Source organism: Betta splendens, chromosome 14, assembly GCF_900634795.4.
Source record: "Betta splendens chromosome 14, fBetSpl5.4, whole genome shotgun sequence".
NCBI lineage: Eukaryota > Metazoa > Chordata > Actinopteri > Anabantiformes > Osphronemidae > Betta > Betta splendens.
In genome coordinates this window covers 1697815-1722398 of record NC_040894.2, presented here as the reverse complement: position 1 = coordinate 1722398, position 24584 = coordinate 1697815, and the positions used below count along the sequence as shown (strand labels likewise).

At 43.1% G+C, this 24584-nt stretch overlaps 3 protein-coding genes across 6 annotated transcripts; 2 read left to right on the top strand and 1 right to left on the bottom strand.

The window, feature by feature from the left end:
- Positions 1 to 343: 343 nt before the first annotated feature.
- sar1b (secretion associated, Ras related GTPase 1B) lies at positions 344 to 6688 on the bottom strand. The gene is made up of 7 exons (XM_029173441.2): positions 6548 to 6688; positions 4214 to 4289; positions 3045 to 3164; positions 2675 to 2740; positions 2411 to 2514; positions 2093 to 2224; positions 344 to 1873 (listed from the first exon to the last, which is right to left on the bottom strand). Exons 2-7 carry the CDS (start codon positions 4269 to 4271, stop codon positions 1757 to 1759), a joined length of 597 nt encoding a protein of 198 aa, XP_029029274.1. The 5' UTR covers positions 4272 to 4289; positions 6548 to 6688; the 3' UTR covers positions 344 to 1756.
- A 110-nt stretch (positions 6689 to 6798) lies between these two features.
- On the top strand, positions 6799 to 19942 carry sec24a (SEC24 homolog A, COPII coat complex component). 4 transcript variants are annotated; one of them, XM_029173432.3, is made up of 25 exons: positions 7569 to 7952; positions 10150 to 10827; positions 11755 to 11907; positions 12130 to 12207; positions 12716 to 12778; positions 13050 to 13216; positions 13326 to 13513; positions 13619 to 13721; positions 14260 to 14401; positions 14486 to 14595; positions 14698 to 14810; positions 14949 to 15067; positions 15296 to 15351; positions 15492 to 15698; positions 15818 to 15941; positions 16055 to 16213; positions 16309 to 16482; positions 16555 to 16665; positions 17072 to 17247; positions 17403 to 17540; positions 17622 to 17726; positions 17985 to 18077; positions 18163 to 18266; positions 18530 to 18650; positions 18735 to 19942. In XM_029173432.3, exons 1-24 carry the CDS (start codon positions 7892 to 7894, stop codon positions 18642 to 18644), a joined length of 3537 nt encoding a protein of 1178 aa, XP_029029265.1. In that variant the 5' UTR covers positions 7569 to 7891; the 3' UTR covers positions 18645 to 18650; positions 18735 to 19942. The 4 variants fall into 4 exon arrangements, with proteins under 4 accessions (XP_029029271.1, XP_029029265.1, XP_029029268.1 ...); XM_029173438.3 differs by lacking the exon at positions 7569 to 7952 and adding an exon at positions 6799 to 6937 and having other exon boundaries at positions 18530 to 19942; XM_029173435.3 differs by having other exon boundaries at positions 7570 to 7952; positions 14275 to 14401; positions 18530 to 19942.
- A 968-nt stretch (positions 19943 to 20910) lies between these two features.
- camlg (calcium modulating ligand) lies at positions 20911 to 24292 on the top strand. The gene is made up of 4 exons (XM_029173480.2): positions 20911 to 21248; positions 21651 to 22102; positions 22232 to 22297; positions 22421 to 24292. Exons 1-4 carry the CDS (start codon positions 21098 to 21100, stop codon positions 22610 to 22612), a joined length of 861 nt encoding a protein of 286 aa, XP_029029313.1. The 5' UTR covers positions 20911 to 21097; the 3' UTR covers positions 22613 to 24292.
- The last annotated feature ends 292 nt before the right edge of the window (positions 24293 to 24584 follow it).

The window sequence follows — 24584 nt, the reverse complement described above, 5'->3', positions numbered from 1 at the left end:
GCTGAAGAGAAGCTCCTTTAACTCAGGTAACATAGAACCACGTGTGATGGTTAAACATTTCATTTCATATTATCTGTTAGTTTAACTAACTTAAAATAAATCCAGTGCTGGGTGAGTACAACTCTGGCTGAATGTAGTAGGTTGCGTAGCTTTACATTATGTCCAGGTTTTATATCGAGCTAATTATTTTTATTAAAGGATTTTTAGAACGTTTAATATTTGATGCACATCTCGCTGACGGCACCGCAGCAGATGTTGCTCTGTGGAATTTTAAATGTTTTCATATTTGTATAATATCGCTTACGATACAGAGCACTTCAAAAAACTCAGTCTGCATTGCCGATCATTGTTAAAGCCTGTTATTCAATGCAAACATTTATTACATTTGTATGATGCAAACAACAGCAAGTCCCACCCTCGATGGAACGGCTCATAACGTAGTCATGAGGGAACGAGAGACACAAAAGGGGCAGGGACAGAAAATGTGTGTATTACTCACAATTCCATTTCTGTAAAAAAAACAAAACAAAAAAAACACGACAATCGGCTCACGCAGGTTTTGGCATCTTCCCTCCTCTTTTACTCTCTGGAATAATGGTCATTACAAATGAAAAGAACAAGGCATGCATATAGTTTCTGGTAATGCACATAGATCAAAGGATACCACTCACAGAAGAATATCCATGTACGATGTTCATGTACATTTCATTTATGCAGACATGGTCCCTTCCTCAGAGGTGTCATCTACCCGGTTCCTCTGCGTCAACGCTTGGTCACTAAACTCAGCGTTGCATTTGGTGAAGGGGCTACAGTTACTGACGACTAGATGTCACAACCGGTTGATTCCTCCCTTGGTCTTACTGCATGTTCTTATCATTTACTTAAATGGCTTTATGTTGAATCAACTGACTGCTGTTCTATCTACACACTTTCATCAAACCTCACTGGGGTCTAAGCCAGCATCGGTTCTACTACTAACCCCATGCTGGGTTAGTAGTAGACAAAGACACAAAGGGAGCCCAGAGCCGACCTGGATCCGTTCTCTGCTGTTAGATCCACGTTATCGAAGGTCTTAAAAGTATTTTCACTTTTAAGAGGAAAATTAATTAAATTCCTGTCACACTATAACCGTCCATTTTTATAAGTGGGTGAAACTGCCGTGTGACTGTTGTGAGGGCTGTATATGTGGCCACACATTTTTAATCACTGAAATCATATAGAAAAAAAAAACAAACAGGAAAACTAAAGTGTGGAGATTAAATACAATGTCGAATGATGTCTTTACTGTTAAAAAACTGCAATGTATACAACTATGCTGCTCTGTCTCTCAAAGTGAGTTGAAGAGGGGGTAGAGGGATTATTATATACCCATGGAATCATGTACAGATTTACAGTTATAAATGCATCATCACACTCAGATGGCAGGAAAGGAGGGCGGCAGAGACGATATAGAAAAGATTCATCAGTTTAAATTTGTGTTTACTCTCTTAGAAAAACAAAGAGAGACATGGAAACAAATGTGTGCATGCGTGTACATGTATGAATGCATTAAGTGCGGAACCAAACGTTCGACCAATAAAAGTCTATTGGGATCAAGTTGTACTGGTTTCTCTGAAGGTGGAGGCAGACTTGATTAACCAAACATGGGGCTGAGTATGATGGTGGGCGTCTCGAGCGGTTGGATTAGCGCCCCTGGATGATGATGATGATGGTGGTGGTGTCGTCGTCGTCGTCTGTTTTATGGGGCTTGGCTGCTTTAGTCGATGTACTGGGAGAGCCAGCGGAAGCCCTCGCCGTAGCCCTGCCTCTTCAGCACGCTGCACATGAAAACCTCCAGTGGTCTTGTGTTCAGCTCCTTCATTGGAATGTTGCCCTGAGAGACAAGCAGGAAAGCAACTTGCACCACTGACTTCTTAAAATTCTATTTTTAAACAGAGCGGAAAGTTACTTTCAAATTATTTTGTGTAACGTGTGGAGTTTGTCTGCCCCACGGTCTCAGGACAGGACATCATGGTGTGAATTGTGGGGGTGAGGACTGGTCTGAAGGCTAACTCAGCGTACGCATTACGGTGCTGTGGTAGAAAGCACTCACCTTTCCTGTCGTCTGTCCGTACAATCCAAACAATTCTCTCAGTTTCTCTTCACTGATGGCTTCTGGTCTGTCGATCTTGTTGCCCAGGATCAGGATAGGCACATTTCCGATAGTCTCATCTGTCATTAATGCCTGTGACAAACATAGAATGAACTTTTACATGTATCCTTACGATACAACAGAAAAAAAACAACTTACATTTAACCATGTTGTAGATGTCCTTCAAAGCATAAAAAAACAAATTACATGTTTTCTGCATTTTCATGGATACATCAAATGTCAGTACGTAACATTTCAACTTTTTCCCCAGGTACCTACATCAAGTTCTGCTTTTGATTCGGCCAATCTGAGGTGATCAGCACAATCCACAAGGAAGACGATGCCATTAATGGCAGGGAGGTAGTTTTTCCACACTCTGCGGGCTGTGTGAACAAATTCAAAGAGAATTTGTTTAGTTATGTTTATATTCTATTCCGTTATCAATTTATTTTAGATCATAACGATGAGGTGTTATCAGTAATTTCTCTACTTGTACTTCTGACCAACAACCTCCAAAGAAACAGGGATTCAGAACAAACAAACCTTGTGCATGGCCTCCAAGGTCAAAAGTGGTGAAGGTCATGCCAGCAATTGTCAACTCTTCTGAAGCTGGAAAAAAGAAATAAATATTATGAACAAACCTGAACAAATGGCAGCTCAGGAGTTACAAACACTTCTTTTGGCTGCTGTAACCAACTTTGTGTATAGCTCATAACACAGATGGCCTACACTACCTACTGCCCCTGAATGCAACATACCAGGCCTGTAGCTGTTACACCCCAACATTCACACATTCACACATCAAAGTGTTCAATTGAGAAAGTCGCAGATATAAATGTCTGTAATTAACCAACCTGGCTGTTATCACACAGCTGAGTGAGCGTGTGTGCGTGAGAGAATAGCAGCAACTTACTTGGATGTAAAGTTGGCACATGCTGTCCCAATCTGTCATCTTTGAGCATGTGCAGTAGCGTTGTTTTACCAGCATTGTCCAGGCCAAGAAATACTAACTTGCCCGATTTCTTGTACAGTCCTGAAACACAGTAGGACGCATGTCAGCACACAAGCCTCAACACACAAACAATTCACACAACCATAAGGACTTCACTCTGTCAGTTATCACAGAGGTGTGTCGCAACGACCTGAATACAGAAGAAGTACAACAAAAGTCAGTCCTTCGTTGATTCTCCTGATGGGATTATAGGTCTTTGTATTTGCCACCCTCTGAGTCAGCACAGATACTCGGCGGAATTGTAAAAATTGTGATTCAGTCAGCTCGACTAGATGTCATCATTACTCACAAAGCACCATGCAGCCTGTCTGACAGGGAGAACAGGAATGACAGCCCCATAGGAGCAGCTCTGATGCACAAACTAGAGCAGTGAACACTGGGGGAAAGCTGCTGGTACGCATAAGACTTTCCAGGCAGATCTGAAATAGACCCTGCCTTCATAGACCAATCAGCGGTGTAAAATCATGCTTCAGGCATGATTTGCCCTACGCACATTTCATGACATATGGCGTTAAGAGGATGCTTATGGCTGAGACACTTTGCAGAAACAAAAGCACAGCAGTGGGAATGAGCCACATAAGACAGCTTCCAACCCAAAAACTATAAATGCACATTCAAACTAGTACTGTATTTGAGGCGAAGTGGCCAATTCATGTCTTTCTTCACACGTGTACTACAGTAGGAAGTAGTTAGTGTGAAACGGACCTTGTGGGGATTATTAGATAAACTAAAACATTTTGGCTGCAATGTTTTTCGATATTATGTAGCACAGATTTGCTGATAAATGTTTGATGTCCATTGGTTTCTGATTTGTAGAGAAACTCTAAAGCTTCTACCTCAACAAAGCTTCTTCTGTGGCCTCACTGAAGACAATCAGACAATACTTACATGGAGTCCTCTCAAATTACTGGCTTTTAAAAACCATGTAGATCTATGTGATGCACGCTTTAGAAACACTGTTCCGATTGAGGACGTGAAATATGAGGCCAGTTACTACTGTTCGAGTAATGCTGAGCGAAGGAATCAAGACTGAAACCATGCTTAGGCCTGAGTTTGATCACAGTACTTACCTAAAAACTGTAGTACGCTGTTGAAACCGCTATAAAACCAATCAAGTAGGAATGACATATCCGGAGCTGTTAAATCCTGTAAAACAAGAACAAATACAAACAAAAAGTGAGATTCAAGATGTTTGTCTGGAGCTTTTACTACTGCTTTTCATCAATAATAATTCATCAATAAGAGCCAACATGTCAGTTACCTAAAGACTCCCAAAAGTGACAGTGAGAAGGATTAGACAGGTAACAAAACACCAATCAGCACCAATAACCAATATGAAGCTCGATGAATATGCAGCGTGTCTGTAAGTATTACACAGATATTGGCAGATTGAATTAGAGAACATCGGACAGCGACCATGCACCATCTGACAGCTCCTCAACTGAAGGACTTTGTTTACCAGAAACCATGTGCAAAGATCTATGAAATGAAGTCTTGAATTGTGATAATCTGGACAGACTGTATTTCATTCAAATGCCGATTCAAATTAAAATGATGGGGTCTTTTGTTACTGCGTGATATCAACACCTTCCTGACAGACTGACTGACTACAAGCACCTGCTTGTCGCACATGCACGAGAAAAGCTCAGGGTCTTTAATGTTATTGTAGTTCACACAAGTTTATTTTCCCCTTGGTAAATATATTTAAAAGGTTAAGACCATAAAAGAGGGGCAGACAACCCCTAAATGCTAAACCAAGGTGTCGTTCTAATTAACTGATTTTTTCTCTATTTCACACAGATTCCCTGCTTAATCTCATTTCTGACCCTTTCACTGCAGCGTTCCCAGAGGCATCAGGTAAGCTGGTGTCGACCTGTAGCCCTTGTTACGTAACATGCAAACAACTCTGGGGGTAAAGTATAAGGCGGCCAAAGGTCAAGACCACGTAAATACAGCTGAACTACACGTCAGCTGCTGCTACGCTCTCGTTCCACAAGATCCCACGCCCCACCGGCTGCTAAGACACCGCTGACTGGTGTTACAGTTTGTTGCTCCCACGTGTGGCGTGATACAGCAGTGACTATAAAACAGAGCTAGACCGTAACTAACGGTGCTCACAGGCCACTGTGGGTCAATACACACACAACCTGAGTTTAAGAACTTTACCTTAGGCAGCAGCATGAACCTGATGCAGGGCTTTTGGACTACAGGCAAGAACAGTTCAAAGACTGATACACTCACAGAGCAGAGAATTATGCCATCATGTGACAAAGAAAAAAATCAGTTATTTTGCCAAGTTTTTTTTAAAGAAAGGATCCCTGTTCATTTATGCAACTCAACAAATCAATTAAGCAACTGATGATTGCAGGCTGACAATAAATTACTCACAATCACTGAGCCTTCGGACCTTAATTACATCTGTCAGGTGATTTAATAGCACTTATTTCAAGTGAACATTTCCAACAGGGTGGCCTGACTGAATAATAGTGTAATCAATCAAATATTCACGCTGACAGTCTGCCCTTGTCTTTAGAGAAAAACAGAGAGGATGGTGTGATGTACTCCCCATAAGTTACACAAGAAGCAGCTTTGGAGTTATCCTAAAGGCTTCTATGGAGATGAAGGGTGATCTTTGTCCACTGACTAATGCTTTAATGCAGACTTAAAAAACTGGACCTGCAGAGAAGACTTGCAACTGCGCAAGCTTCGATTTTCAACTGACAATGGGTGATCGTGGTTTAAAAGATAGCATCGTATTTCCTACAGAAACAATTCTTACGTGTTGTATTTATTCAAGTTAAATAACAACATGCAGCCACCACAAAGTGACGGTTTGACACGGCTGCCAAACCATTACACACTGAACGTAGCAGCAAAGTTAGCTAACACTTACCTGTACCTTAGTAGCTAACGTTACATTAAATATTTGTCTCCAGCGAGTTAGCTAGAAAGTTTCCGAAATATTGGCACAACAGCAAGACATATACACGAACACATGTGCGTACAGTCGAATTTAATAAATGCTGGGTGAGGCCGGCTAATAGGCTAGCTCGCAGGAAGCCACTAGCTAGCTACGTGTCATCTTCTCCAAGAGGCGACGTTGCATCGAGAGGTTCCTGGCTACGGCAGCTGATTAGCACTTAGTCAGACGCGAGCCGATTATCTGACAACACAACGACTCGTGCCAGTTTAAATGTCTTCTTTTCACGATGGTGTTAATATGAGAAGAAAGACAAAGGTTTGATGACGAAGATGTGCTTTCACAATAAGCCACTTGGTCAACTTGGTGCTAGCAATGCTAACAGAGCACAGCTAGTAGCCGGGATAATTTGCTAGCCGAAGAGCCAACGTCCACTCAAAATATCTTTTCTGGTTAAAGATGAGTGAATATATAAATTACTTACCCGTTATTTAGCTGTGGATCAACGTACAGAGTGTGTCAATGCTTATATTCATGTAAAATGGTCTCCCGGTCAAAAAGGAAGGCAAGCAAAAAAAACTGCCAGGTCTTCCTCTCCCGTTTCGTGTTTTGTTACTGAGCCACGACACTGCAATGGCTGTCCACCAGCTCCGCGAAGCTCTGCCCAGCCGCTTCCTGTTTATGCCGCACTCTCACCTCTCCGACAGGACAGCAATTCAACCGACTGCCCTCCCTTAGTTTTAATCCCACAACAATTTAGCATTTTAAATTCGTGACAAAACGTCGCTCCCGCCTTGGATTTCCACGTGGACTTAAGTGGCTCAATGGACACAGTCAAGTAAACATGGCCCGCTCTTTTTACAGAGACCTCTGTGTAAGAGTTGTAGATTTGTTTTGTTGTATGTTTGTTGGATTGAGCTTTATTATATTTAATTATACTCTGAACGGCCCGTCCAACGACAATGATATTAGACAACAAGATAAAATCACAACAACACAAATGAGCCCAATAGAAGCAAAACAAGAGAGTTTTTAAATGTTTGCTCTCCGTGTTGCTGCCTGTTTGGAACGTGTGTGCTGTCTATGGTCATGTTTTCACTTTATTTCTCTGTTCAGCTTGTTTCTATTTAAGCTCGTTTGTTTTTTTTTATTTTGAGGGCGCATTTATTGGTAACAACTTGTTTATCATGTATGTCTTTATAGCCACTTTTCAGTCCTTTTGGTGTATATGTTGAAGTGCTTTGCATTTGATTGTATTCATTTTGTGTTCAAAATCTGCAGCTTTATATTTGAAATATCTAGCATGTGGGCTTTAGTCCAGTTGGTACATTCTCTTGATTTAAGTGGATAAATGCATTAAGGTCTGGAATTTTACTTGAAGTTTAAGTTTGGTAAACGGGTAAATTAAGTGTCTTGTCTTGTTTCCAGTACGTAGCAAAATTCAGAGCGCAGGAGGAAATGCCACGTGTACACACTGCGCATGCTCAGGTTTTACGTTGATCCTTCTGGGTGATCCCCACTTCCGGCGAAAGAGGAGAAGTGTCTCACACGATTACTCTGGCCAGGCCCGTCGTTACTCGCCCGTAGGTCGCTGACGGGGTTTCGGTAATAGCCATGACTGTGTAATCGCCAACAGGCCGGACAGTTAACTTTCTAAGAAAGTCAGTGACGTCGCCGTCGACGCCGTTTTGTGTGTACGCACTATCTTCACAGCCACCGGTTTTAACGTTACTTCGCAACTGCCAGCTAGTTAGCGAGCTAGCTAAAGACGCAGCTAGCTATTCGCCAGCCAAGCACCTCTAAATTAGATCTTGGTGTCTATTTCAAGATGTCAACGGCGGGGTTTAACTCCCAGAACGGAACGGGGTCGGGTCAAGTGTATGCTAATGGTGAGAAATGTTAACATTTTAAGAAAATCCATTTAAGCCAAAGTAGCTATCAGGGCTATGACACTAGCATTGGTCGTGTGATCTGTGGCTATGTGCTAACTGCTAGCTAATTGCTGTGTTTAGTAACTCTAACTTAAAGTAATGCAGCAAGAGCTGTCTGTCAGGTATAGTACGCCTGGATAAACGTGGGTAATCTTGACCCATGTTTCCTTATTGACTGATGTCTGAAATAGGGGCAATATTCACTGTTTTGGTAGCTAATTTTAGCCAGTGTTTGTTAATTATCTCTGGTTAGTCGAAGTGGCAAACCAACAGGTTGAGCAGACGCCTTAGCATTTAAACTATTGGAGCCATTTTCACAGTAACATAACGGTTTACACCGCGTAGCACTTGCTCATGACAACCTGCTGGGTTAGGCAGAATTTTCACTTACAAAAACATCTTGACGAGTTATGACTTGTCTTTTCACATCTGTTTGTACATTCACTGCCAAAGGATCATTTATTCGCTGGTTTATTAGTTTCCTTGCTCTTGTGCAATGTGTCTTAATCAGGCTCTCAGCTCTGCCTTGTTTGGCTTCTGCGTTTTACTGTACATGTGGCACATTGGGAATGATCCAGATTGGTTGTAGCACAGCCTTTTTCAGGCTGCATCAGTGGTGTAGTGTAGGTTCAGTAACTAATGGAAGTTGCAGCTAACCAATCTAAGCTGACAGTGAGTGGTGACAAAAGTGTTATTGTTGTGTGCAAACTTCAGCAGCTTTTCTTCTCCATACGCCAGGGACCTCTGTGCAGATGCTGCTGCCATAGTTCACATGTTCACAGTTCACTTGGCTCTGAGGTGCATGTGAGCACATTCTGAAAACTAGTGTTTTCTCACTGTAGAAACAACCAACAGGTCCGTCTTTGTCTTAAAATTTGGCTTGAGTTTCCAGATTGATTGTCATTTTTGCAGATATTGAAGAGATAGAATAGAGTGACATTACCAATTTTATTAGTTTCTATGGGTTTCTGCATTGTATTAAGCCCCTCTGTATTAAAGTGTATCTCTGTCAGAACTAATTTTTAATTCAAATGATGTCATTTAAAAACATTCTGAAGGAGCTTGTTGACTCAGACTAAACACTCAGTAGAGCAACTAGATGATGATGGTTGAACTTTAAAACTGTCTTTTAACATTATGTCCATACTTTTTCTGAGCTTCCAACCATCTCACCATCTCTCCTTTATGTTACTCTATTTGCTTTCACTTCATCCTTGCTCATTAACAGAAGTTGTTTTCTAATCCCTTCTTACTCTGCTGAGTTAGCTCTGCTTCTAGATATGTAGTGCAGAATGAAGTAGATGGCAATGAATCTATTTTCATTATTTTTACTTTGCTCTAGGATCTACTTTTTTCTTAGTAGATGTCATTTTTTGAGTGTACTATTGAAGACAATCTTCCTGATATATATTCTGTGAAGGAAAGTATATCATTTTCTGATCTCACAAGTGTCCGGGTGGACTGTGTGTAAAAGTGTCTTTGGTGTTTCACTACTACTGTGTTGAGTAATGTAAGGTCAGATTTGGCTCAGAGCCTCCACTTACTGTCACTGAGGGCAGATCATGCTGAATTAAATCCAGGTAAAGAGATTAGACCCTGTGCTGTCAGTTCATTGGCTATTTGGTATGTCTAAGTGCTTTTCACACTGTGCCGTCACTACTACTGTGCCATCTGTCTTTCATACACCATAAAAGCTGCATTAAAATTACACAACAGCAACGATTGGCTTCAGTTAATCGAGACTTGACTCACTAACGAAAGGCGCTTTAAGAATGGAATCTGTTATTTGGCTGGTTTTATTTGTCTGCTTTACAGAGCCACAATGACTCTAGTCAAGTGTGAAAAGACCATAATGAAGAAAGCTCCGAGCCATAGGCAGATTCTGTCATCTGGTACAGGAGCTTATCCAGCAGCCTGTACTTTTATCCAACACAGTGACAGCTCTGATGGGGAGTAGTGTAAAACGAGCTGCATGCTCGCTGTGACGCTAATGGGTAAACTTGCCAGCATTAGTGATGAATGAATGTATGAAAAGGCCACTCTGGGATATTGATGACTAACTTAAATAGGTTTTGGTAGTTTTGCATTTATAGCATCTAACGGTACTACGACCTAGATTGTTGAGCATTCCTGTATTTTTCTGTCTGTTCTCCAGGTCCGTCACAGAATCCACCTGCCCTGCAGCAGCTACCAGGGGTCGGCTATGGCATGACTCACCAACAGACTTACAATCCAATGCAGGCCAAAGTTCCTGCACCCCCTGGCCCTGGACTCTACCCCTTTGGGGCACATCAGCCTGTAGCCCCAGTCAGTTCCTACCAGACTGGCCAAACACTCTCTTCCTATACAGCTCCCCCCAGCCAGTCGCTGCTGACCAGGCCTCCATTGGGAACTCCTCCATCCCATACGCCTCCTCAGTCTGCGAGCCCGAGTCCTGGGCCGAGGCTGCCCCCTGCCCAGGGCACACCGCCACCTCCTCCTGTGTCTTCAAATAGTTACTACCCGAACCCGCAGCAGCAGCAGCAGCAGCAGCAGCAGCAGCAGCAGCAGCAGCAGCAGCAGCCGCAGCCGCAGCAGCCGCCGCCACCACCTATGGCCCAACCATGGCAGTACAACACAGCTCCGCCACCAGTGGGGCCACCCACTTCCATGACTGCTCCTCCACGTGGTCCTGTGGCGAATCACGTGAACCCAGCTTCAAGCTTGACGGTGCCGCCACCACCGTCGTCAGCAGCTTACGTTTCTGCACCACCTGGCCAGCAGCTGCGTAGTGCTGCCCAGCCTTCAGTCCCAGGGATGCCCCCCTCTTCTCTGCATCCATACGCCCAGCCAGGTATGATTAGCATTTTACCTACAGCAACACACATTCAACCGTCTCATCACACGGTGATGAGTTGAGTCTTTTCGCTGTCCTTGTCTTCTGTGACTGACCTCCTGCAGATACTCATATCTACCTTGCTGATATGTTGGAGCTGGACATTGCTCTCTGCTCCTACATTGCTCATGTTGTCAGGCTCCTGCCCCTGGCTCCCTTCCAGTCGCACACACTCATTCACTCTCAATTTGTGCAAAGTTCAAATAACTTTTTATTGTATCCAGTGTCATTCTTATGAAGCCATGACGTGGCTTTTTAGGATGAACTCAGATTTCAGTTTCAGATGCAAATTGTGTTGTTGAAACGACCGTTTTCTACTAATAATGATACTAGAATGCAAATCAACAGTCTGCTTCCTTTTAAAGCCTTTTTTAAATAGCAGTGATAGTTTTCTGTCTTGGTTAGAGGTGAAGCCTTATCTTTTTCAGAAGCATTTAGCTCAGAGTGCCAGGAACAAAAGCCCACTCAGAATCTCACTTGCTTTTATGTAAACTGGCTTTGTTCAGTGATATGACCATGATAGCGGCTGGTTGTATAATCTGTGGCCACTGAATAAGTGTTTTGTAAATTAGCCTTGATTTTTCTTTTTAAGTGTCCTCAGTGTTGCACTCTGGCATAAAGAGAGGTCACATGATTCCCACAGTATATTTATTAGCAGTATTTCACTCTTTTAGTCACCTCCAAGAAGTCTGTTTGAATTTAATGACCATCAGATCATATCAGCAGCAGTGGTGGCCAGCTGGGAAATTGATTAGGTTTCTGTTGACATGCAGCTGGTCTTTGTCCATGAAATCGTGGTGTAGGTGCAGGTACGATGAACTGGTTTGTTGGTTTAGTCTGACTTTAGCGATCTGTTGAATCACTGTTGTTGATTGATATCTGCAGGCTCTGCTCCTCCACCAGTGAATCCCATGGCTCCTCACTCATACCAAACAGGCATAGCTCCCTATGTAGGAGCCCCCCCAGCCATGAAACCCACACCACCTCCCACAGGGCTCCCAGTGGCCAGAGCCACGCCCCCTCCCCCCAAGGCCGATGGTAAGCTGTTTTTTTTTTGTACAAGTGCAGCTCTTGTCTTCCATTTGTTGAATTTGATTATGACCTATTTACTTACTTTTACATGTGATTATTAGACTAGTAATTAAAGTAAAAGAGGGAATGGTGCTTTCTTTAAGCAGCGGTTTAAGTAGAGTAAGGTTTACAGATTGTTACAAACTGACCACCTCCATCTCTTGCGCCTCCCTCCACTCTGAATGGCAGCTCAGTGCGGGGCGGCTCTCAACAGCGTTCAGTCCCCCACTGAGCCGGACTCTCAGGAAGGGGATATTGAATGTCCAGGTGTGACGGAACCTCTCAGTAACTGTTAGTTGTGGTTTTTGTGCTGTGGACGCCATCCTTTCCTCTTCATGCCATTGTTCATTGTAACCAGGGATGCAATCACTGTTATATAGTTGCCACTGCTTAATCCGCTCATACTAAGCTATTTATCACCTCAAGAGAACAAGACATAAGACACAATGATGTATCAGCCAAAATGCTTTGCTTGTAAGTTTATGTGTGTAGTGATCTAGCATCAGTACGACTGGTGTTATGACCTTTGCGTCCTTGGTTGCATACTTGTTTTCCTCTCATGATCGAGTTTCATGTTATTTCTCATCCGATCTCCGACTCAACCTTATAGACACAGATGTTTCCATAAAATACCATACATCAGTTTCCATCCTCAGCATCATAATGGTGTTGTGCTGTAGTTCGTATGTGTGTCCGTTCTTTTGATTCCTCACTCTGGAGATCATTTTATTTTTTTGTTTTCTGTCACATCACATCTGTGTTTGCTCCCAAACAGGAGCTGTGGCTGGCAACGGCCCACCAGCATCAAACAGCTATAATCATGTTGACAACACAATGGGTAAGGCCATAAAACGGTTTGGTTATCATCTGCTGCTTTCTTTTTAATATCATCTATATTTGTTGTTGAAGCAACAAATGCCTCCTCACTGAGCAGTTCTGAATGCTGGTGTAGTGTGCGTTTTCAGACCTTAAACAATTTGAAGGATCAAATGTTTTTAAATGAGACACAATATTTCATCAGCTAATCTCCTCCAAAGCGCGCGTCTCTTGTATTAACCCTTTAGGTTTGATTTCTCATTCAAACTAAGCTTTTGTGTTTTCATCTACAGCTGTGCCGCCCCAGCCCGGACCACCCGGTCGCCACTTGGGGCATTACCCGTCCCTCCCCCCTGGGTACCAGAACACCTCTGCTCCTCCGAATGCCACTTCTACAGCGCACCCTGCCATTCAATCTGCCACACAGCCTTACACTCATGCAGCTCAGCGATACCAGCAGGTGCAAAAGAACTTGCTGTCTTTTGTCATTCTAACATCTGCATCTTCTATTTATCTAAGGCCTCTGATGCTAAATGAATTAGCATGGTTATTGTTTCCCCTCCTTTCAGCCACCTGCAGGTCCAGGGCCAGCCCAGCTCAGTCCATCTCTGGCAGCCATGAGCCTCCAGTCTAGCACCCCAGAGGCGCTGAGAGTGGTCAACCTGCTGCAGGAGAGGAACCTGCTGCCAACAGGTCCCATCTCTGCCCCAACACCCTGCCTGCCCCAGGACCTGCAAAAGATCAACTGCAGCCCAGAGTAAGACGGTCATCTTCAATAAGCTTGTCCATTGTCTTAAACTAGCGGGTGGTGCACAAGAAACACCAGAGACTACTCTAAACTTCTGTTCATGTTTGTCTCCAGAGTTTTCCGTTGTACTCTGACCAGCATCCCTCAGAACCAGTCTCTGCTCAGTAAGGCCAAGATGCCGCTGGGTCTGCTGCTCCACCCCTTCAAAGACCTCTCGGTAAGACTTCAATTCAGTTTAATGTTACTTAGTACAGTCATGCCAACCTAACCTCTAAGCTCCATGTGAGCATGTTGTTTTAAGTCTGGTTCAACTTGTTAGATCTATAGAAATCTGTTTCCAGGAAAACCGCATTTTGGTTTTATTTGCTTAAACAGGCTTCCTATTGGTTGTAGCGCATGCATGAGAGACTCCAGATGGAGGATGTGTATAAGGGTAATGAGGAAGCTCGTAGCACATTCAAAATTTTAAAATAAACCAACCTGATTTTCTTTTTAAGTTGAAGTTCAGTCATCCCAAAGAGGTAGTGTAGAAGGTGATCTTTTCCTTGGCAGAGACTTACAAATTCTCTGAATAGAATCTGACTGAAGACACCTCTGGGGGTGTCTGTCTAACTGAATTTATCGTTTCTGTGCTAACTGAGGACAAACAGGAGAGATGTTGCACAAGTTAGACACCAACAACATCTTTATTGAAATGCCAGTTACACTGAGCTTCATGCCAGGAATTAGTTAGCTTGAAGGCCTTTCTCACACAGGACTCGGTTTTGCAGCAACTTCCCGTGGTTACATCCAGCACCATCGTTAGATGTCGGTCCTGCAGAACCTACATCAACCCCTTTGTCTCGTTCCTGGACCAGAGGAGGTGGAAATGCAACCTGTGCTACCGGGTCAATGATGGTAAGAACGTTTGGGGGAAGACGTGATGACACATGAAGCGTTGCAGCACCAGCCCCTCACTCAATGTTTTTTGCATGTGTGTAGTTCCAGAAGAGTTCATGTACAACCCAGTCAGCAGATCCTATGGAGAGCCACACAAAAGACCAGAAGTCCAGAACGCTACCATTGAATTCATTGCTCCTTCAGAATACATGGTGGGTGACAATATACTGAAACCTGCATGCTGGTCTCTGTTCATACTGATGTGTTGATAGTTGACTTGTGTTGAGTGACGCTTTTGCCCTAATTTTGTCCAGTTGAGGCCACCGCAGCCTGCTGTTTACCTCTTTGTTCTGGATGTATCCCACAATGCATTGGAGACAGGCTACCTGAATGTGTTCTGCCAGTCACTGCTGGACAACATCAATGCGTACGTACAGCATTTAAGTTTCCTGTGTAATAGATAATAATAATAGATGTCAGGAAAAGAGTGGCACATTTTGTATGTATTTCAAGTATTTCGATGGTGACATTACTGCAAGTTCAAACCAGCCTTGTTGTGACCTAGGCTTCCTGGAGACTCGCGGACAAAGGTGGGCTTCATCACCTTCGACAGCACCATCCACTTCTACAACCTCCAGGAGGGACTCTCGCAGCCGCAGATGCTCATTGTGTCTGACATCGAAGGTGAGCAGCAGCTGTTGGCAAAGGGCCAGTCTGTTATTTCCTCTGCCTAAAACCCTCATGTAAATCAATATGGAAAATATATGTAAATCAATCTTTTTTTTTGATTGTTAAACAAAAAGAAAATTATGAATTGTACCAGTTGGACTAATGTTTGATATAATTTAATTATAAATGAATTGTCATTTTACGATGTGTTGTATATAAATTCTTACTTGTTGTGCTTCACAGATATCTTTTTACCAACACCAGACAGCCTTCTAGTAAACCTTAATGAATGCAAGGAGGTAAGACATCAGCTTGATTAAAGCTTTGCATGGAATATAAATATAAAATTAACTTTTTAAATTCAGGCTTTGTGACAAAAATTGAGACAGTAAAGCAAGAATAGACAAATGTAGGACTCTGCTCTGTATTTGTTTGCCAGCTTGTGCAGGATCTGCTGAAGAGTCTGCCAACTTTATTTGAGAAGACCATGGAGACTCAGTCTGCTTTGGGTCCAGCTCTGCAAGCAGCCTTCAAACTGCTGTCGCCCACCGGGGGGCGCATGTCTGTGTTCCAGACTCAGCTACCCAACCTTGGTGTGGGGGCACTCCAGTCCAGAGAAGACCCCAACCAGCGGGCTTCTGCCAAGGTCAGAACTCATTTGTCCAGGACATAGGCATCATTCAGTATGGTTTAGAGTTACAGGACTGGAATATTGTACATGATGGTTGCTGAGCTCACGCTCCTGCCTGGTGTGTTTTTCCTTAGGACATCCAGCACTTATCGCCTGCAACAGACTTCTACAAGAAGCTGGCTTTGGACTGCTCTGGGCAGCAGGTGGCTGTCGACCTGTTCCTCCTCAGCGCTCGGTACTGTGACCTGGCTTCGCTTGGTGAGTGTAACACTGAGAGTTGTTTAGCGCTCTGTGTATCCCATATGGACCACACATTTTTATCTAGGAAAAGAAGAAATGAGACATCACCTTCTAACTGTTCTTCCTCCCAGGCTGTATATCCAGATACTCAGCAGGGAGTGTTTACTACTACCCCTCCTACCACCACCAGCACAATCCCGCTCAGGTGGAGCGTTTCCAGAAGGATCTAAAGAGATACTTAACCAGGAAGATTGGCTTTGAAGCTGTCATGAGAATACGCTGCACCAAAGGTCCGTTAGGGCATGTGCTGTTGATTCACATAGCGCTAGCTGGTAATCACCAGATTCTCCAGTTTGATTGATTTTGTTTCTGTTTGACTCCACAGGTCTGTCTATCCACACGTTCCACGGGAACTTCTTTGTGCGCTCCACAGATCTGCTGTCCCTCCCAAATGTGAATCCAGATGCTGGTTTTGCGGTTCAGATGTCCATTGAGGAAAACCTGGATGACATGCAGGTTGTCTCTTTTCAGGCCGCACTGCTTTACACATCTAGCAAAGGTAAGCATCCCAACAGAGCCTAAGTTGTTTTTGATTTTGCAAAGATTCTAAATCATGAATTAATTTTTATAGGAGAAAGGAGGATTCGCGTCCACACCTTGTGCCTCCCAGTGGTTAATTCTATGTCGGATATCTTTGCTGGAGCTGATGTTCAAGCCATTGCTGGGCTTCTGGCCTGTATGGGTAGGTAATGGGGCTGACAGATCGTAGACAAAGACTTGCACTTGTATGTATAATCACTCTGAAATGACTTCTCATTGCTGCAAGTCGCCTTTGACTCACTTTGTATTAAACCATTACATGAGTTTTCATCTTCTTCGCTGTTATTACCACTGACAGATGGGCTTGAGTGGTGGCAGCTGTGGTTGCCTAGCAACTGTCAGATACTGAGCAGTCAGATCTGTCTGCGCTCATGTCACATTGATTTAGAGAACACATGCTCATATTTAGCTTTCATCAAAATAGCGTACAGAGGAGATTGTTTATGTTTATGCTTTCTAAGAAAACGCATAGAACATGCAAAGTCATGTGACAACACAGAGCTGAGCATAAAGATTTAAATAGAAATGCAATGTGTTCCTCTCTGCAGCTGTGGACCGGTCAGTGTCTGCCAGTCTGAGTGACGCCAGAGATGCGATGACCAATGCTGCCATTGACTCCTTGATGTCATACAGACAATCAGTGTTGACCATCCAGCAGCCCGGGTTGCTGGCCCCAGCCTGCCTCAGACTATTCCCTCTGTACATCCTTGCTCTGCTCAAACAGGTTGGAGTTTGCTTTCTTTTCTTCTTTTTCCATATTTATGCTAGTAAACCGCAAACATGCAGTGCACCAGTGCAGTGATCCTCCTTGAGCATCAGGCAGGCAACACGCTGTATTAAGCCTCTATTGATCCAGGTCTGTGTGTTTGTGTCATGCAGAGAGCGTTCAGGACAGGCACCAGCACCAGGCTGGATGACCGAGTGTTTGCCATGTGTCAGCTGAAGTACCAACCGCTGGTGTACTCCATGCTGATGATCCACCCTGCTCTGTACCGTGTCGACGATCTGACCGATGAGGTGAGGAACATCTGCTTGTGTGAAGTGATACATGTCCCAACCTCTGTTGCTCACTAATCACCTCTACTGTTCTTTGCTCAGGGAGCTTTGAACATCAATGAGCGAACCATCCCTCAGCCTAGAGTGCTACAGTTGTCTGTGGAGAAGCTCAGCAGGGAGGCAGCTTTCCTCATGGATGCTGGAACGGTGGGTTGTAGAATCAACACAAATCTAACAGAAGCAGCTTTTAACCAGGCTAAATCGTAGAAACAAACCCAACCTAGGGTTTCCATCCGTGTTAAAACCCTCTGGGGTTGACAAAAAGTAAATCTAAAGTAGAAAATTTGATTAAATTTTAAAGGTTTGTTCTGACTGTTCATCACGATGTAGCTTTCTCTTAAGTCACGAGTGATTAAAGCCTGTTTCAGTTCTTGACACTCATAATACCCTTTTTTTGATTTGAAGGTGATGTATCTGTGGATTGGAAGAAACTGCAACCCCAACTTCCTAACACAAGTCCTGGGGGTTCCCAGCTATGCTGCCGTGCCTGATAACCTGGTAGGAAAATGATCCTGCGTTCCTCAGACCGTAAATGTATTGAAACCTGCTCAGTGATATTGAAACGTTTCTGTCTCTCTCTCAGTATTTGCTCCCAGAGCTGGATACAGCCGAGTCGCAGAGAACCAGGGCCTTCATTGGCTGGCTGAAGGATCAGAGGCCATTCTTCCCCTCTCTGCATGTCATCAGGTGGGCAGCTGTCACAAGGTTTTTTAGTAGAGTATAGAGTCAAGTAGCAAAGTGGATATTTACACGTGGAGGAAAATAATTCCAAGTAAGAGCTACTGGTAGACTGTCACCTCCCTGTTCCATTCTTGTGGATTTACCAGGTAGAAATGTAAAATAAATACTGAGACAAGTCTTGAGTTACCTGTTGTCAGCACTGTAAAATGAAAATGCACCAATCGATGATACTTAACATTTGAATCCATCTTCTATGGTATGATTCTCAGGGACGAGAGCCAGTTGAAGGCCAGCTTTATGCAGAACATGATTGAGGACCGAACGGAGTCGGCCCTCTCGTACTACGAGTTCCTGCTCCATCTCCAACAGCAAATCTCCAAATAATCCTCGGTGGGACTGTGGATACGTCAAAATAGGACGTGCATCTGTGTATGTGTGCTTATGTATATGCTGTGTGTGTGTGCATGAGTGAAGCAGTAGGAGGAGGACTCAAGGATGTCTCACGCCGCGTCTGGCTGTGGTTCACCACCTCACTGAGGAAAACCTGAGCTGAACCCGTGAAGCGGATGGACAGTGACAAAAAAAGTAACTTCTGAAGCTTATTTGGCACTTTTCACCCAGATAAAAGCGTCTGAACGAAGAAAAGAAAAAGAAATCCACGATGATGGCTATGATGATGGAATTAATCAGTGTTTATCCTTGTAGAGCAAAGCTGTCTAACTGAGGTATTGTTCTGATACAGTGTGCAGTGTGTTTGTTCACCTAGCACTGTTGTCTTTACTAAAATCAAAAAGTGTGTAGGTGTGTGTATGTCTGCTTAGGTTTGAGGAGGGTTCTTATACCTGCGCTCAAAGACTGTTATTGGGTTGTGTGTAAAGATCACCTGAGCTCTAACAACACACCTGAAGGACAGACATGCTTTTTTTAATTATTTCTGTCACTATAATTGTGTGTTGAGTCCATAAACTCTGTTGTTAAAGGCAAAAACATTAAAAGTGTTTAAAGGCAGCTGGACTTTGTTGTCACAGCCGCCTTAAACGTTTGGACCCGACAGGAAGTCATTTTCGTTGGTCCGATCTGTCCTTCAGAAACTTCATCTTTTCTCTCTGGACTTTCAGAGCACCTCTGATGATGTTGCTGTTCTGTTTATTTTTTTCCTAACTGTTTAATTTATGAGACTCCCAATGTGATTAAATTCTATAATTGCCTTGTATGGGAACTCACTTTTTATTATTAAACCTCTGTTTAAATGCAGACTCTATATAAAGTATTTTAATATAATAGGATATGGGAAATTCTTTAACACAAACATAACAAAGCCATTGTGATCTTTTAATGATGCTTATTATTACTTGTATATTGAAAAGACTGCATTATACAAAGGTGAAGGAAATGCTGATGATTTTACTATAAACATTAAGTTGAAATGACTCTAAGAAAATAAAATGTTTGGGACTTTTTAAATGTAGTCTGTGTTGATGGGTGAACAGTGTTTATATAGTAAAAACAATATGGACCAATGCAGTCAATAATATATGAATTTAGTTTTTTTCATGTGGTCTGATTTCATACAGTTTGTAATCTATGTATCATATAAAACATGTATTAAGGAACAGACAATGCTTTGACCTAAAAATTGTCTTTCATAAAAAAAACTGTTAATAATAAAAAAATAGCCTCTCTTTACAGAGTCTATTTCAGAGGTGTGGACTTGAGTCGGGTGATTTTGACTAGAATCCGACTCCAAGTCTAACTTCGATTTGAATTCCAGTGCCTTATGACTTCAGGATCCTGTTCTTGGAAAGACTTTATACATCTCTCAGACTCACACATTCATGTCTACTCCTAAGTAAAACCTAAAAGCCTTAACCTGAATGATGTGGTTCATTTTGGTAGTGATCTTTTGCAAAGAAAAGTGACTTAAGTTTAATAGGTCCTGGGTCCTGATTTTTAAAGACTGAAAAAATTGAGATTGCATTTAGTCAAACATCAACCTAATGAGCCTTATGTTACCATTGAAATAAGACTGGCCACTGAGATAGGACTCACTGCGCCGCAGAGGTCCAATGGTATTTTATTAACACCAGATATTTACCAAGCTTATCAGAACTGAATGAAGCTCCTTGACCTTTGAACTGTGTGAAACATTCAGTGGCTTCTTCCCCTGCACATGATAATTTAGGTCACGTCTCCTAACTCTATTAGCTATTACAACTGGGCCTCTGTTTCTTAAATACAGAGCAATAACTGTTTAGAGTTATATAGAAAACCCAATAAATCCCACTTGAGCAGCGCCAGGCAATCGTGGAGAGGAAAATCTCACTGCAATGGAAGAACCCTCCAGAAGAACCAGGCTCAGGGCGGGCGGCGAACTGCCTCAGCTGTAAGGCAATAGAGAAGCAAGGAAAGAACAAATGGCATCGAATGGGATTTCTTTAACAAAGCTTGTTTTATTATGTATTATTTTAGACCTCTGAGAAGTGTGCAAACAGCTGAAAAGCAGAGTTTTACATTTGCAAAGAAAGAAGCGGCAGAGAAGCAAAAATAAAACCTTTTCAAAATATTTTAAAAATATTCCTTATTAGTTATTATTAGATTATATTATTATTTATAATATTCAAAAACTTGTAAAGTTTTCTTACGTCATTCTATGTGGTCGCTCTTTGTGGTGACGTCATCATCGTGCGTCGCTTATTCGGACAGAGATCGGTTGATTCCGTCATTTTCACGGTGTAATTCATCTGTTTGAGGGTTTCTTTTCGCCGACACTCAGCAGCGGAGTGCTTAGTTCGGATATAGTGTGCGTTTAGTTTGTGTTAACACTAAATTATTTCGTCATGGAGTCTACGGAGGCCAACGAGGAGAAGACGGGCTCCGTGTCGGCGGCGCAGCGAAGAGCCGAGATCCGCAGGAAAAAGCTGCTCATGAATTCAGAAGACAGGATGAACAGGATCGTGGGCTTCGCCAAAAACGAGCCAGAAAACAACGGTATGGTCATAACAGTAACACGGGTCACGGCTGATCGAGAAGCTGCGTTTCTCCTGCTGCTCCCAGCCTTGTCTTTGTCCACACACCACAGGGCTTGGTTGGTTCGGTTTATTTCACATCAGCTTAACATAAACGTAGAACATCTGATCAGTTGTGATCCGAACGTAGTCACACAGCACATGATAACACTCAGCAGCATGTATGTATCCCGGTGAAAAATCAATAGACATTAATCCGTATTTGATTCACCCGAATCTGATTCATCATATTTTCCTCCTGTCATTTTAATATTGAAGCCTTTCTAACATCACTTTCTGCTGTATGGAGGAGCAATCACTCCAGTAGTTGCCAGTGAGTCCATGGCTGGGTAAATGTTAAATGCTGTATTCATTTTCTCCCCAGGAGCATCGCGCCGTGCGGCAGAACCTCGCTTCCACCTCGAGCTTGACAGAACAGAGCTGTGGTCGTCACCTTCCTCTTCCCCTCGACCGTCTCCCTTCCTGCCAGAGGCTTCGGTCCTCAGCGGCCACTCCCGCAGCGCCACCCCAGAGAGGAGAGGCTCCCCGCTGCCAGACTGCAGCGAGCTGCCGCCTAGTTTGCTGGAAGACAGTCTTCGACAGAGACCCAGGGGCGAGCGGGCATCGGACGACGTCGGTGGCTCTCCACACAGAGGCTTCAAAAAGTACTTATCTCGTTTTGACGATGCCATGAAACTGCGGGGTCAACTGGCCAACGAGAAGCCGTCACAGGACGGAGGCTCGGACTCTGAGGATTTTGATCCTTTCAGAATCTTCAGGCTGATCGGCAGCATCCTGCTCGCTGTTTTTGTCAGAGTTTTTGTCTGCAAGTATCTGGTGAGTCTGAGTGGATCTCAGTGGGGACGTGATGCTGCTCTGGAGGCCACATCTCACTGCTGTTGTTTCAGCCTCTTGTTTGGGTTGTCGTAGTGATGATCTTGTTGTGATGATCTTGTTTCTTTCTAGTCAATATTTGCTCCATTTCTGACTCTGGAGCTGGCCTACATGGGGCTGTCCAAATACTTTCCAAAGGTGAGTTTGTGTTGGATGAAATCATCACTTTTCCTTTACAACAAATCCAAATGCAGATTTTTCTCATAGGATCAGAAATCAACAATAAACAATTCTGATGCACCTATTCTCGTCTTCCTCCAGGTAGAAAAGAAGACCAAGACCACCGTGCTAACCGCTGCCCTGCTGCTGTCCGGTATCCCAGCCGAGGTCATCAACCGCTCCATGGACACCTACAGGAGGATGGGGGACGTCTTCGCTGACCTCTGCGTTTACTTCTTCACCTTCATCCTTTCACATGAAATCCTTCTGCTAATTGGTTCAGAAACTCCCTGATTGTTTTTTGAGGGTCTCCTTTTTAATGTCGCCCCCACTCTGTCTCCCATAGCAACCAGGCATGCTCATTTACACCCTCTGATGTGGGTTTTTCGTTGATAGTCTGGAGACAGGTACCTGTTGCCTTATGGTTGCACGTCAGCTGGATCGTGGCTCATTATTTCAGGGCTCCATTAAGGTTAAGTTGTGTGTAACCAGAGAGGCGGGTGATTGTTAAAAGTTCAAGTTAATTTTTGCTCTGGTTGGAAACAGGACAGCTTCTTGTTTGTATGTTTGTGGAGCGAATATACAGACATGCATCTTGTTGACTGATATTTATTGTCCTGCACAGACCATGGCAGCAATGTTTTACAGAAACATGGACAAAAGCCCAGATGTTTATCTGTCGGATGTTCCTCTGCACAAACACTGATTCTCTTTAACTTGTAAACATGAAACACAGGAGTCTCACCAGGGCTGGGCGATGTTTCTTGTTGCTTTGTCTATTTACTCAGGACCAATCAGTGGCAATCTGAAATGTACAGCTTCATCATTTATTTGAACAGGCTGATACTCATTCTCACGTTGACGCAGATTGATTTGTGCAGAAGTGAACAGTCTTTTGCCCACACATTCATTAGCTCATAAAACTATTCTTCGTGAACAACAGTTTTTGATAACTTGCATCAGTTTGTTAATTTAAAATGAGATTATTTAAGTCGTCCCACAACGCTGCAGCTGCATAACCCAGTGCAGTATTTTAGTGGTAAGGAATTCAGCTTTTAATGTGTAACATCACAAAGTGCTACACTACACTCTGGTAGACAGTCAACTATCGCCCAGCCCAGACTCTTTCCACCCTAATAAAACCTATAGATGCACATGTTGGCCAGGGTCTCGTACTGTGGGCTTAGCCACTGACACATTTACAGGTGGATGATCTCTCAGCTACACAACACTAGAAATGCCTATTTGCCTTGTTAGTCAGTATCAGCATAAATTGACTGGCCCCTATGACCATCTCCAGCATTTGAAAACATTTTTAAAGCATTGTTGCCCTTCAGCTGATTTCAGTACTTTCAGTTAACTTCAGAACTTCATTGACATGTGTTTGAACCACATGTGTTTGTGTTGTGAGATTGTCCTTTAGGCAGCGCTTTACCTAATGTTTTCTGTTCAGTGTTGAGAACGGGGCCATCTACATGTAGACGTTCTTCCTTTCAAACAAAGCATTTAGTCCTTGAATGTGAAGTGTGTTGTTTTGCATGGCTTCGACCCTAAAGTGGCAGTAAACTGTAAATGTTAGTGTTCATAATGAAATGCGTGATCGAGGGGAATGTTTGGGTTTTTTGTGCGATAGTGGGAATCTGCCTAATTGTGTCAAATAGATCTGGTGGTGTCTCGTTAATACATAATACAGTATAATCTCTTCTTTGTGCTGTTAATTCCCTCGCTTCATCCAAATTTATTTATTAATGTATAATATTTGTTTTTATGTAAATGAGCTCATTTTTGCTAAACTTTACATGACTGTTTTTAACTGCTCTTACATATTTGACTTCAGTAACAAATGTAGTATTGATATAAAATGACAGGAACCAGAAAACCAGAACCTTCAAACCAAATAAACTGTGTGTGACTTACTCAGCCATCAATTTGCTCCGTTAATTAAATATCAAAATAAAAACTGCTGAAAACTCACTTCCTATCTTTTTATTTATAATTCTAGAATGAAAGTGAGGTCATTACTGTTACTTATCTGATTATATACAGTAGAATAATGACTTATCTCATAACACGCTCAAGAAGAACTCCAAACACCATGGTCTCAGTGATGACTCACCACCTTTTTGACTGTAAAATGCAGCACACATACAAATGATCAGGAGGGCTGGTTCTGTTCTGAGGGTGGAGCTGGACCCCTACATGCTGTAGCTGAGAGGAGGATGCTGGTCCAACTCCTCTCTATCCCAGACAACACCTCCCACCCCCT